Source organism: Cyprinodon variegatus, unplaced genomic scaffold (genome assembly GCF_000732505.1).
Source record: "Cyprinodon variegatus isolate N-32 unplaced genomic scaffold, C_variegatus-1.0 Scaffold143, whole genome shotgun sequence".
Taxonomy (NCBI): Eukaryota; Metazoa; Chordata; class Actinopteri; order Cyprinodontiformes; family Cyprinodontidae; genus Cyprinodon; species Cyprinodon variegatus.
The window spans coordinates 178,568-191,117 of NW_015150596.1; the positions used below are offsets into that span (position 1 = coordinate 178,568).

Sequence of the window (12,550 nt, forward strand, 5' to 3'; positions counted from 1 at the left end):
GAGTAACAAGTAACGTTTGTTTTAAAAATGTAAGGAAGAGAAAGTACAGATACTTGTGTGAAAATGTAATGAGTCGAAGTCAGAAGTAGGAAGAAAAATAAGTGATGGAGTAAAGTATAGATACCTAAAAAGTGTACTTAAGTACAGTAACGAAGCATTTGTACTTCCTTACTGAGACCTCTGCTTATAAGTCACCTAAATAATAAAACAGTCTTGTAGTCTTTTTTTAATTTTTATGTCACTCTAAATACTTTTATCAAGTGACAGTTATAACATAAGTCGAAAAAACAAACAGCATCACTATGTTCAAGATAGTTCAAATCAGGCATGAAGCAGTGTTTAAAGCAAACTGAGGTAAAAAAAAAACATTAAAAAGTCCAACATTTTTATGATCTCATAACAGACTGTATGACTGAAGGAGCAGCAGAGACCCAGAGCTCAGGTGGGAGAAAGTTAGCAAGCCAACTATCACACGTATCTCTATAGAACATTTCTTAAGTGGAAAGTGGTTGTTAAACACAGCTGTTGACCAACAGTGAACTTTTTGGTCTACATGTTATAAACCCTGCCCAGTAAATATTCGAGTGAGAATCCACCTTAAAGTTTTAACCCTTATACAGTTTTCCATCCATTCTGATAAAGCTTTAGCCATATTGAAAGGGAAAAGTAATAAGTTTAATCTACGTTTGCCTAATCTTCAATGATTCAAAATAAGTGGAGCGAAATTGCACTTACAATGTTATTTAACTATGTGCAAAAAATGGGTGCATTGCGGACGATCTACAAAGATTGATGCATAAATGCTAAGATATGCAAATCAGTTTGGTCCTATCCCATTAATATAAACAGATTTTGCTTTACCGAATGTTCAAGTCTTGTCTTAAAAGAAAGTTAAGGTAATGATACAAGTTATGCAATTCAATTCAGTTTATTTATATAGCACAAATTCACAACACATGTCATCTCAAGTCACTTTACAGTTCACCAGATCAGTCAAATTTATTCAAAGTCTTCTATCTAAGGAAAACCAGTTGATTGCATCAACTCATTGACTAGAAGGCAATCCCTCACACCAAGCATGATTGTAGCGACAGTGGAGAAGAAATCTCCCTTTTAACAGGAAGAAGCTTCCAGCAAAACCAGGCTCAGTGTGAGCTGCCATCTGCCGAGGACGACTGGGATTCAAGGAGACAGAAGCAGACAGAGAGAAAGATGCAGAAACATAAAAGGTAACTGTAAACCAGCTCCACAGGCGGACCTGTCAAGGACACACACAGCCAGGCAGATGATTTCCAAGCCAGCTCCCATGTAAAAGGATGAAGAGAGCACACCCAGCCAGTCACAGTCAGAGAAACAGGACTACACTGAAAAACAGGCTGATCTCCAACATCTTTAAACAAAGGTGTTAATGGCTGCAGCACAGCTGATATTTCTCTCCAGGATGGTGTCACAGCCAAACAACAACAGACCAGATGAAGCTACTATGAGAAAAGGCAGAGAAACCATAACATTAGAGATCGAACTAACAAATTCTGCAGAGTGGGAGAATAAAGAGATTGAATGAAGCAGAATGATGAACAAGGGGTCCCTATGTCCTCCAGCAGTCTAAGCCTATAGCAGCATAACTATAGAGCTAGAACAGGATAACCTGGGGCACACTTACTATATGCTTTATCAAAAAGGAAGGTTTTAAGCCTACCTTAAAAGTAAAAGGTTGCACAGACAGCGATACTAACATCACGCAGCATCGTTGTGCAGAGTCGGTAGCATATGTAACGTTAGCGGGTCTAACGACCGATGACGTTTTATCAGAAAGATAATAAAACTCAAAAAGATCTGTTTATGGTGAACAAAGTAATTGTTAGACAATGATATAAAGTGGGAGAGCTGGGTAGAGCTAGCTGTGCTCAGTAGCTAACAGGTTAGCCTCTTTAAGCTCGGTCAGTTAGCCATATTAAGCTACACTACACTTCGTGTCAACAACTGTTCATTTTCTACAAGTAGAATAACTGTTGTTTTATTTGTCTAAAATCTCTACGGAAGTCATTTTTTAAGATGTCCCATTTGTCCTCCACTGCCCTCAGATCTTAATAAAAAGAGTAAAAATAAGATTAGTCAACTTGTTAAACTGCAGAGCTCAGTCTTAGAACGGCAGAGCTCAGTCTTAGAACGCAGCACTTACCTTCAAGACTGAGCATGATTTTTTTGTACTTTCGGTTACTTGAACACCAATGAAATGTAAAATAAAAGCAAATATAGATAATAACAAGTTGAGAATCCAAAAGAGATTTAATCCTCAAGAAATGGGTGCAATACAGTTTGTCCGAGTAGAGTTGCAATATGTTGACATCATAAGAAGGGACAGGACCCCAAACAGATCTGGTATCTACATCGGTTGAGCAGAACCACTTCCAGGAGGAATGATGGTTAAACTTTATTGGGATATAACAAATAGAACACTTTATTTACACTTATTTCTAAGTGCAGGCTGTCACATATTTCTTTTTTTAATATAAATATGCAACAATATTTAAGTACAGTGATTTTCTGGGGGGTTGATTTGTATAAAATCTTCTACCATCTCCCTACTGTACATTGACTGGTGTCCACTGTTTTTACTTAATTTTAGAATGTATTTTAATTCTTGCATTGTACCGGTGCCTGCTTTGTGGCAGCAATGACTGCAGATTTTTTTGCATGTCAGTTTGTCACCGGCTTTCAGAAGTAGCAAAAAACTTTGCACCTTTTTTTCAACACATGCTTTGCACTTGCTAAATGTTTACATTTGCATATCCTCCACCCAAATTGAATTTATGCAGTTTGGTCATAAGAATATGAGCTGCATATTGATGAAAGCAAACATGAAAAAAGGTTTGCACTCACAGTCTGCTGAATTACAAGCGCAATTTACTTGCCACCTTGTTTATAGATCTGCTCTGCACTTGTTTTGAGACGCACAAACAGAAACATACCATATAGACACATTTTTTACAAAAAAATAAGTCAGGGTAGAATATCTTGTTTTAGTTTGCATTTCAGTCCACAATTGCAAACCCATCGTTTGCAGATCTTATTTGTAAGAAAACGCATGTAAAAAAAAAAGCATGTAACCTTCTCGGATTTTGTCAGAACTACAAAAGAATTCTGACAACCTAGAGCTAAGGGATTTGTGAAATAAAATGTCTCATATAGCCAGTGTGGGTTTTTTGCATCTTGATTTAGCAGATGTTGAAGAGAATTTACCTTAGTCCATTGGAGAGTGGCAAGGGGGTTTCCACCATCGGACACACACTCCAGCACAAGCAATTTTCCTGCTATAATCTCATTTCTCTCCAAACCAATAATATATGGCGGATCGGGTGGATCTGTCAGGGCGAAAAAACAATGGTGCAGAAAAATCTTCAGGTTAAGTAAAATACAGACATGTATATCACAATTTAAATATATGCTAATTATAGCGTTATACTGTATGTGGTATGTGAGGACTGTTTAGTCTACAGTTAACTACATTCTATATTTGGAGTATCATTTAAGAGTATTAATAAAAAGTTGTCTCTTTAAAAGAGTCACAATGTCTCACAAGCTAAGGTAGAGTTGTTGATTAATATTATCTATTGCCAGCAATCATACCTGTATTTTATGTTTGATTATGGATTATCTTGGCAGCCTGCAGTCAATCAAGAAAGCAAATGCATGGCTTTTACTCTTCGGCAGAAATACATTTTCCTTGAGTCCTCCTGTTTAAATGGGTTTTGCAACAAATTTGAACTCAGATCTTTTAAAACTGCTTCTTTCCAGATTTAATCTGGTATCATAAGGTCTGAGGTTGTCAGTATTACTGTAGGCACATTTTAGGACTAAAGACAGTGGGGTCTTTATTTTTTTAATGGCCCCACTCCCCCTGCAATGTTAGGCCTTTATCTTTGCATCAATTGGATTTATATTTCTAAAAAGAAAACCTCAAAACACTTTTTTTTTCTTCAACAGGACTTGAATGACTTACAGTAAGTGCTTTATTTGATAGGGACCTCTATCATTTTTTTAACTGTAGTAATCTGTATATTCCTATATATTTATGCAGTTCATTCACGTGTCACAATATTCTCCAGTAGTTTTCCTTCATGTTTCTGCTGCACCTGATCATCCATTAATTACTTTTTATGTATTTACCGCAAGGCTAAAGAGACGCAAACAACCATGCACACACAGACTCATATCTAAAGGTGATTATGAGGGACCAATGAAACTAACAGTCCTGTTTTTGGTTTGACGGAGGAGAAAATCCATGCATGCAAAGGTAAAAACACAAGCCCCATGCACCCTCACCCCCTTCGGGTTTCACATCCCGGACATTGTGGCTACCAGACAACAGTCCTACCAACTGCTTTATCCTGCAGCCTTGTTTTACACCTTTTCCACATAATTCTGCATGCATATAAGTCCACAACCGATACACATCTTGACTGCATCCTCTGTGTAGTTTGTGAGATCCCATGTAGAAATTGGTGTGTTTTTTTGGGAAATGTGTAACATCAATAAAGATTGCTTCCTGGCTAAAATAAAAGACTGAGCACAATGTATCCCTATTTGTTGGGAGAGAGCCATTAAAGTGGTCCCATTCAACATGATTGTGGGTAAGAGGTCCAGATCTGATGAAAGCATTAAGAATTAAGGGGAACATTGTGTCCATAAAGCAAAATAACAGATGTTCAAGCAGTAATAAGGAAGCATGAAATATGAATAAATTACAGCTGGGCTTGAATAAAATATATGCAGTAAAATGAATTAGAAGAGGATGGGCTTTTGTTATTGCTGCAATCAGTTTTAGGGAGCAGCCTGCAGACCCTGGGCCAGCATGATAAATTGCCACCTTGCTGACAATCTGGCTGGCAGAAAATGGCCACCGCACTGGCTTTGATGGGCTGGCACACTGAGTAATACTGCAGCACAGGTCCCAAGTTCTGCAACATTAGCATTTTGCTACAGACAGACCCTTTTATTTATATGATGATGGAGACAAAAGAAAAATACTTTGAACGTAAAGGGCTTCAGTTTGAGAAGGTTAATCAGGGTTTCAGTCAGCTTAAAGAAGATAAAAGATGTTCAACCTGGAAATCTTTACTTAAACATAACCATAAGATGGAAAACAATCTTATTTTAGCTTATCAACTTTCCATAAAATAAAGATTTCACAGTAGCTGCCATGTCACACTGCTTCATGCATTAAGAAACAAAAGCTTTCACTGTTGCGCTGCCAAACAAGAGCAAAAAGGACATTAAATAACAATAAGAGAAAGTGCCAGCGTGTGTGCCAACTAACCTTTGTGCTGAGTAGCATCAATTTTATTCCATGTTGTCAGACAGTTTGTGAAAACAGTCTGAAGGAAAAGGCATTTTCTGCCTTTGTGCATTCTAAATTTAATTTGAGCTGATGAACACAAATGTTACTAGATTAGTCAAGGCTATATTTATTATTATTATTATCATAACTGAGGTGGCCCTGGTAGGCATTAGCCTATTATTTATGCTAATGCTGTTAAAAAAAAAATCTTTGCTTGTATAATCCATTTGGGCTGGTCTAATAATTGTATTTTGCTTAAAGGTGAGACTAAAGGTGTCTCAAAAACAATACATCAAATTTAATGAAAATGTTACTGCAAATTGCTCTGTTTTTCAGAGTACTAGTAGAAAACCTTGTGCTGTATTAATCATTAATTGAGTCTGTAGGGTGGATTTTATTTTTGTTTACTTTCTAAAGATTATTTGTTCTGTCCTTCGTTAAACAGGTGTGATTTTGCCTTCATGTTGAATTCTTCTTGGACCAATAGCACAGGCTGAGTGCACAAGACAGAATGCCCCCTGGGTCTCCCTGAGGATGCCTTGACTTCTAAGTGTGCCAGTAGCTGCACGAGTGTATGCTTTGAGGAAATAAGATGGCACACTCACAATACACATTCATGGTCACCGTGGTCACCACAGGCTGGGAAGTGGCTTCATTGTTGGCATGACATGTCAGCTCTCTTCCATTGTCAGATTTCAGAGCAGTGAACCTTTTAGAAGTAACACAGAACAGAAAGAGTCACAAGTTTTGAAAAATTGTGGTGCACAGAGATCTTTTTGGTTGATATCAAAAATGAAGGATTCATTGAGGTGTATAAGAAAATTCATAACAAAGTAATTGAATTTAGAGCCCATATATTTTACAGATTCTTTAACATAGAATTATATATGTCCTTTTCTTAACACAATTTTTATTGATACAAGATACTTATGGTTTTCAACTACTAAAGATCAAAATGTCTGTTTATCAGAAAGTAAGTACATAAAAATAATCACGGACATAGAAGGAGAGTAAGTCCTTGAAGTTCACGCTTGTTCATACAGGACTATAGAATTTGTGTTTTAAGGAATGCAAACGTGCAAAAACATGAATAGAACATTTTAAAATAAAGTTATTTGATTAGATGGAAATTAAGAATAAATGAAATGCTTTACTTTTCAATAACAGTTTCAAAGCAGATTTGTATCTGTTTAGCAGCCACTGCACCATTATCCAAAAACTGTCAAGCCAAAAATGTGATCCTGCTTACGCTGTGCAAAAGTGCTCAGTGAAGTCTGGGGAAAAGTATAAGAATCTAAGCATGCTAGTAAGTTTGCTCCTATACCATTTTGTACTTTAGAACCTTTTGTATGTTTGTACTTATATTTCTGTGGTCCAAAAAACCTGCCTGCTGCAGGACATCAGATTTCCATCATGTATCAACTTTTTCCCAGCTTGGGGACATTTTTTTCTTGATTGGATGTCAGATAATTCAAAACAAATTAGAATAAAATGTTGTTGTTTTTTTTCGCAGTGATGAAATTAAACCTATTTAGAGTAATTATTGCTTTTTAAAATGGATCAAAGCATTTTGCAGTAGGGTAAAATGACTCCCAAATTAGACCTGCTTGCTGTCAAATATTGTCAAATAATGATGCACTGCAGTTAGTAAAGTAATTAAATGTAAAAACTACAAAACAAATAGAAAGTTGTGCGCATTGCCGTTGTTACCAACATCCAACCCATATTTCCCCTTTCAGTCAAATGTGCCTAATTTTAAATCTGATTATTAAAAAAAACAAGTAGAGGCAAGACCAACTTAATTTCTTGCTCTAAATTGCACATGCATAGAAGTAAGGTATTGTAAGGTGTTGAAAGAAGGTAGGAAACACCTTCCATTTCAATTTTCCAAACCAGTGACAAATCAATAGTGAAAATGATATATTACTCTCAAAGCAGACTTCCTCCTTTTTCTTACCGCTTCTGTCTATTGACTGCTCTTTTCAAACAGTATGTTGACAAAATAAATCTAAATCAGAAATATCATACGAGTGGAAAAGTTGAATGTTAGCAATAATATACTGAATCATCTGAGGCAGTAAATTAAGACTGATATGACCTGCCGTTCTGAGATTTTGTGTTCATTTAGTTTTCACTTTGGATTTTCTGGTAGGCTTGAATTTGTTATTCTGTTTTCGCTGTTAAGAATTATATCATGTTTTGAATACTTTAGTTTTAGTTTTCCTAGTGGTGTGTTTTCAGTTATCTCTGGTCCATTTTCCTATCCTTTAGTTTTCCCCCTTGGTCATTCGTTGTTTCCTAATAATTGGTATTATTTACCTTCTTATTCATTAAAGTTCTTTTCTAGTTTTAGTTAAGCCCTGTTTACTCCTGGTTGTCCCTCTCCTTTCCAAACAGCTGCTTCTGTACACACCTGCTCCCAATTACCTAATAATTCCATTCATTATTCTTTCCTATATATACTCCTCATCTGCAGGTCCTCATTGCTGGTTTACTCCTCATTTATATTTCTCCTTTGTGTCTCCTAGTTTTGGTTCCCTGTTTATTATTTCTGGATTTCTCCTTCTCTTAACATCTACATAAAAATTAAATCTGCAATAAATCCTCTCTGCCTTTTCATTTTTGCATTGGGGTCCTCAACTATCTTCCTCTAAACTTCATACAGAGATTTTATAATTATTACAGTAGATATATTTTTCAAACTATGTTGGGCATTTTAAATCAGCAACGTTATTTGTGTTTACTGTCTTGTGAGACATTTATGGTGGCAAAATTAGAGACCTATGCGTATGTTTTTGAGAGATATCTTACCCCATATTAAATTACTCCATCTGCTGAAGATTAATAAAAACTGCATATGGTTTCAGGCCACAACATCCAAGTCAGTAACCAATAGGATATAACAATCAGCCATGCAAGGAAGAAATATTAATTTGCAGTAGTTGTGTCGATGCAGCCATTAGGCCAGCATAATGCAAAAGGCTTCAATGGTAATAAAGAGTTGTAGCAGGCGAATATTTGAGTTCAAAATTCAATATTCCAAGCTGGTCCCTCTTTTTTGGTCTGGGAGAAAAGATCTCTTAGGGATGATTCTGTACGTCAGTAAATCAAAAGAAAATGTGCAGTATGAAGTGGTAGAAAACTTTAAAGTAGCTTTCATTCTTATCTTGTTTGAAATTCAGTTTATGCCTTTTACACAGAGTTACAGTACATGACAGCTGTTGAAATCCCACAAGGCCTTCTGCTCTGCATGTTCACTGTGATTATGAAAAAAAGAGCACCAAAATTGCTTAAGACCTTAGTTCCAACTGTGTTGAATAAGACAATAGCACAGCTCCTCAGTACAAATGTTATTTCAGAATATGACAAGAGGTTATTATCTCTGACACTGAGGAGACGTGCAGGATTAAAGCAATCTATGCCCCTGTTTAATGTATAGGCACCTGGTAAACCTGCGAGGTTCAGCTCTGTCTCGCTTCTGCAATGTAATTTCGTGCATTTGACAGGAGCTAATTCAATCGAGCGACGCCAAGAAACAGTTGACTTGTGTGTGTACAGAGATTCATTGTATTCGCTAAGACAGATGGAGAAAATAAGAACACTTTGAAAACAAGGGAAACAAGGAGCCCAGGCAGGCTGAAGGGAGATTGAACAGCCTGGTAGAGGAGAATGAGTCTGGCAGGCGGTGGAGCACATACGTTACTTCGGCGTGCGTGTTCAGAAGCTTATCCTTTGAGCCAGATGTGGTAAAAGACGTTGCACCTGTCAGATCGACTCCATCTAAAAAAGACACAGTGGGGAGAAGATGCACAAATAAGAAGAGCACTCACTATAGATGTGTTCACAGGAGTCAGATGCATCGGAATTGCTATAATTTGAGCAGTGACAAGTTAAATATGCAAATATATTTATCATTGTGTGCCATAGTTATACCACCTCTGTTTTGATGTCTTTAAATGTTTGTAAATAGATTAAGATGCATACAAAAAATAACCTTTTCACCTAATTTCCACTAAAAACAAAGACAACAGGTCATGTGATGTTTTGGCCCCAAGTACTTTAACAGGCAGTTTGCTTAAATGGACAAGAAGAAACTTGTTAAATATACTGTAAGAGTCAGGGAGAAATTGGAAATTTAAACATTTGGGTTATCCTCCCACACAGTCTCTCTTCCTATTCTAAAAATATAATAAAAACACAGAAAAACTGAATTTCATCCTTTAAGATGTTTCTGCTCTTAAACATCAAGGTCACGACTTACAAAAATACTAAATGTAGAATATCTTAAAATGACCACAATGCTTATTTCCCCCAACTGTTATTGTCATATAAACTAACCTGAATATGTTCTCACCTTTATATAGGCAGATATCAGCATCAGGTTTTGCGTCAGGGGCCACACACTCAATCCTATACTTTTTCCCTGCCACCCAGGGTGTCTTCACGTCCATGATAAAATATGGCTTTGAAGGAGGAACTGCAGATATAAAACAACCATTAAGTGTTTGAGAAATCCAAATTACAGTAACTTGAAAAGTATTCATAATTCATGGTCTTTCATATTCTATTGTGTGAAAAAGATCCAAATCCAAAAGTTTGTTGGATTTGTACACCACAAAGTGGTGCAAAATTGTGAACATATATTTCTGGTTACTGGTACAAGTATGGACGTGTATTCTGATCCCTTTAGAGACAATCTAGTGGAACCAATTACAAGTTCATTAATTGGTTGAATTCACCTGCGTATAATTCAACCCAGAGAGACTCACACAGTGAAAAGCTGCAATTAGAAAAGTTTTATTCAATACAATGCAGTTTATTTATATAGCACCAATCCACAACAAATGCAACCCCCAAGGCACCTCACAGAGACCACCCAAGGAGATAGAAGCAGATATACAGATATTGACATGTGTTTTTCCTCTTGTTGCACGATGGGTAGCAGGTTTTCTTTTTTACAGGTTTTTATTATTTAGGTAGTCTTCAAAAAAAAAAAATGTGAAAACTAAAATACGAAATGCACAGCATTATAACGGTGTCAGCTAAAATGCTGAAACGAATCAGACCATTGCAGAAAATAAACAAAATGACAAACAAAACAGAACTTGTTGGCTGCGTGCATGATGAGAGACTGTAATGTCATTGGTGTCTTTAGTCCTGAAGTTGTGTGTAACCGTCCTTCTTAAAAAACTTAAACCGAGCTTATCTTCTGTGACCTATTCCCTGACGTGCTAATGTCCTTCTGAAGTTTAAATGTCAACGTTGGGGTGTTATCACATGCACACACATTGAGGTTGCATATTAAAATAAAAGTTCACCCTTAACACAGGTAAGTATTAAAAAAATATTTTGCATGAAAAACGCTTATAAATGAACGCTTGCAACAGTTACAATATGAATGAAAGAAGTTACTTGGTGCTGGAGCCTGGCAGAAGACTTTGATACTGAGGATCGACATTCACTTGGATGAGTAACCTAGGAAAATTATTGGAGTGGTCTTCTCCAGAGGCCCGGACACAGGTAGTGGAACAAGCCAGAGGGTGAGTGGGACTGAGATGGAGGAGATGAGGTGGGTGAACGTTCACTGGTGTGCGAGAGAGAAGCTAGGCCAGGAGCTAAATGAAAGAGATCTTGAAATATGATTGGCTTTTGAGGAGGTGCCGTCTTTCAGGCTTCCAGATTGAATTTCCCTTAAGCTTCATTTCATTTTCAATCTAATTAGATTGAATTAAAAAAGATGATATAGTTTTTATTAATCCCAAAATTTAACATTGTTACTGAGTTTTTTTGATTAGGTGTTTTTCACGTTAATAGCTTTTGGCAGGGAGGATCCCTTGTAGAGATCTGCCTTGTAGCAGATCTAGAAAAGCTTTTGACTGAAGACACTCTATTGTTAAACAGTCTTGAAGAGAAATTTCAGTATTTTCCATAATGTTTTTCATTCAATTCTGCTTTGTAAAACCAATGCCAGGAATTCTACCGGAGTCTCAAGAACAGAAATGGCCTTCTTTATTAATGTCGCAAGCTTCTTTAAGGAATTTGTTGTAATGCTGCTACGACAACACATGACAAAGTATAAATCTACAATTGCCTCAATTGTTTTATTTACATTTAGGATTACAGACTGCGACCAAGTAGTCCACCAGCTCTCTGTACTCCATCTCTGACAGACATAAAACTGCAGAGTCATCAGAGAATTTCTGATTATAACAAAAGTCTCTTGTATTGGAATTTAGAGGCAAACAGTAAAAAGGAATGGTGATTGAGCTTACAATCCCCTGCAGTGCTCATATGATGCTGACTACCTCATAAGAGACTACCTTCAGTCTCACAAAGTGTGGTCTGTCAGGTAGTCTGTGATACAGGCAGTTGTTAAGGCCACCACCTGAGTCGTCTGGAGTTTCTAACCCTGTAATCAGGCTGAATTGTACTAAATGAATGGGGGGAAAAAATCAAATAACATGATCATCATAGTTATGTCTGCCTAGTTCAAATTCCTATGATTTTGATGAATTAGGTGTATGATGGCATTTTCAACTGAAGTTACACAATGAAAAGCAAACTGCATGTGTTCATGATACTGATTCTTTGCTTGCTCAGATGGGCTAACAAGTGTCTCTCTAAGACCTTCAGGAATTGGCATGTCGGGGTAACAGGTCTATATTCATTAAAGAATGATGGCTGATCTTTATTTATTTTTTTTTTTTTAGGCTGATCTTTCTTTCATTAGACCAAGGCAGGAATTCTTCTACAACACTGGAACTGTCTCCTTGGTCAAGTTAAGGTTAAAGAGGTGCTATAGAATTCAAGAAACCTGCACTGCAAAAGCCTTCAGGACTCTGGCCGTTGCCATGTGGACATGGTACCTTAGTTTGACTTAATCTTCCCAGTTGCCTCTACAGTTGAGTTCTGGAGACAGACAGTTGGAAGAGAGAAGCAAAGAAAGACACTTCAATTTGATCTTTCTACAGTGGGGAGAACAGGTATTTGATACACTGTTGATTTTTCAGGTTTTCCCACTTGCAAAGCTTGTAGAAGACTGTAATTTTTATCATAGGTACTCTTCAACTGTGAGTGATGGATTCTAAAACAAAAATCCAGAAAAATACAATGTATGATTTTTAAATAATTAATTTCCATTTTATTGTTTGCAATAAGTATTTGATCGTCTATTAACCAGTAAGAATTTTGGCTCTCACAGACATGTTA

At 36.7% G+C, this 12,550-nt stretch overlaps 1 protein-coding gene across 1 annotated transcript in view; it reads right to left on the minus strand.

Moving 5' to 3' along the window:
• The window catches only part of nphs1 (nephrosis 1, congenital, Finnish type (nephrin)), a 66,527-nt gene that overhangs the window by 29,941 nt on the left and 24,036 nt on the right, over positions 1-12,550 (minus strand). The window contains exons 3-6 of the mRNA XM_015376849.1: positions 9,696-9,818; positions 9,040-9,121; positions 5,947-6,050; positions 3,087-3,365 (exon numbers count right to left, since the gene is read on the minus strand). Coding sequence (XP_015232335.1) covers positions 3,087-3,365; positions 5,947-6,050; positions 9,040-9,121; positions 9,696-9,818 — 588 coding nt within the window. The remainder of the gene's footprint in view (positions 1-3,086; positions 3,366-5,946; positions 6,051-9,039; positions 9,122-9,695; positions 9,819-12,550) is intronic.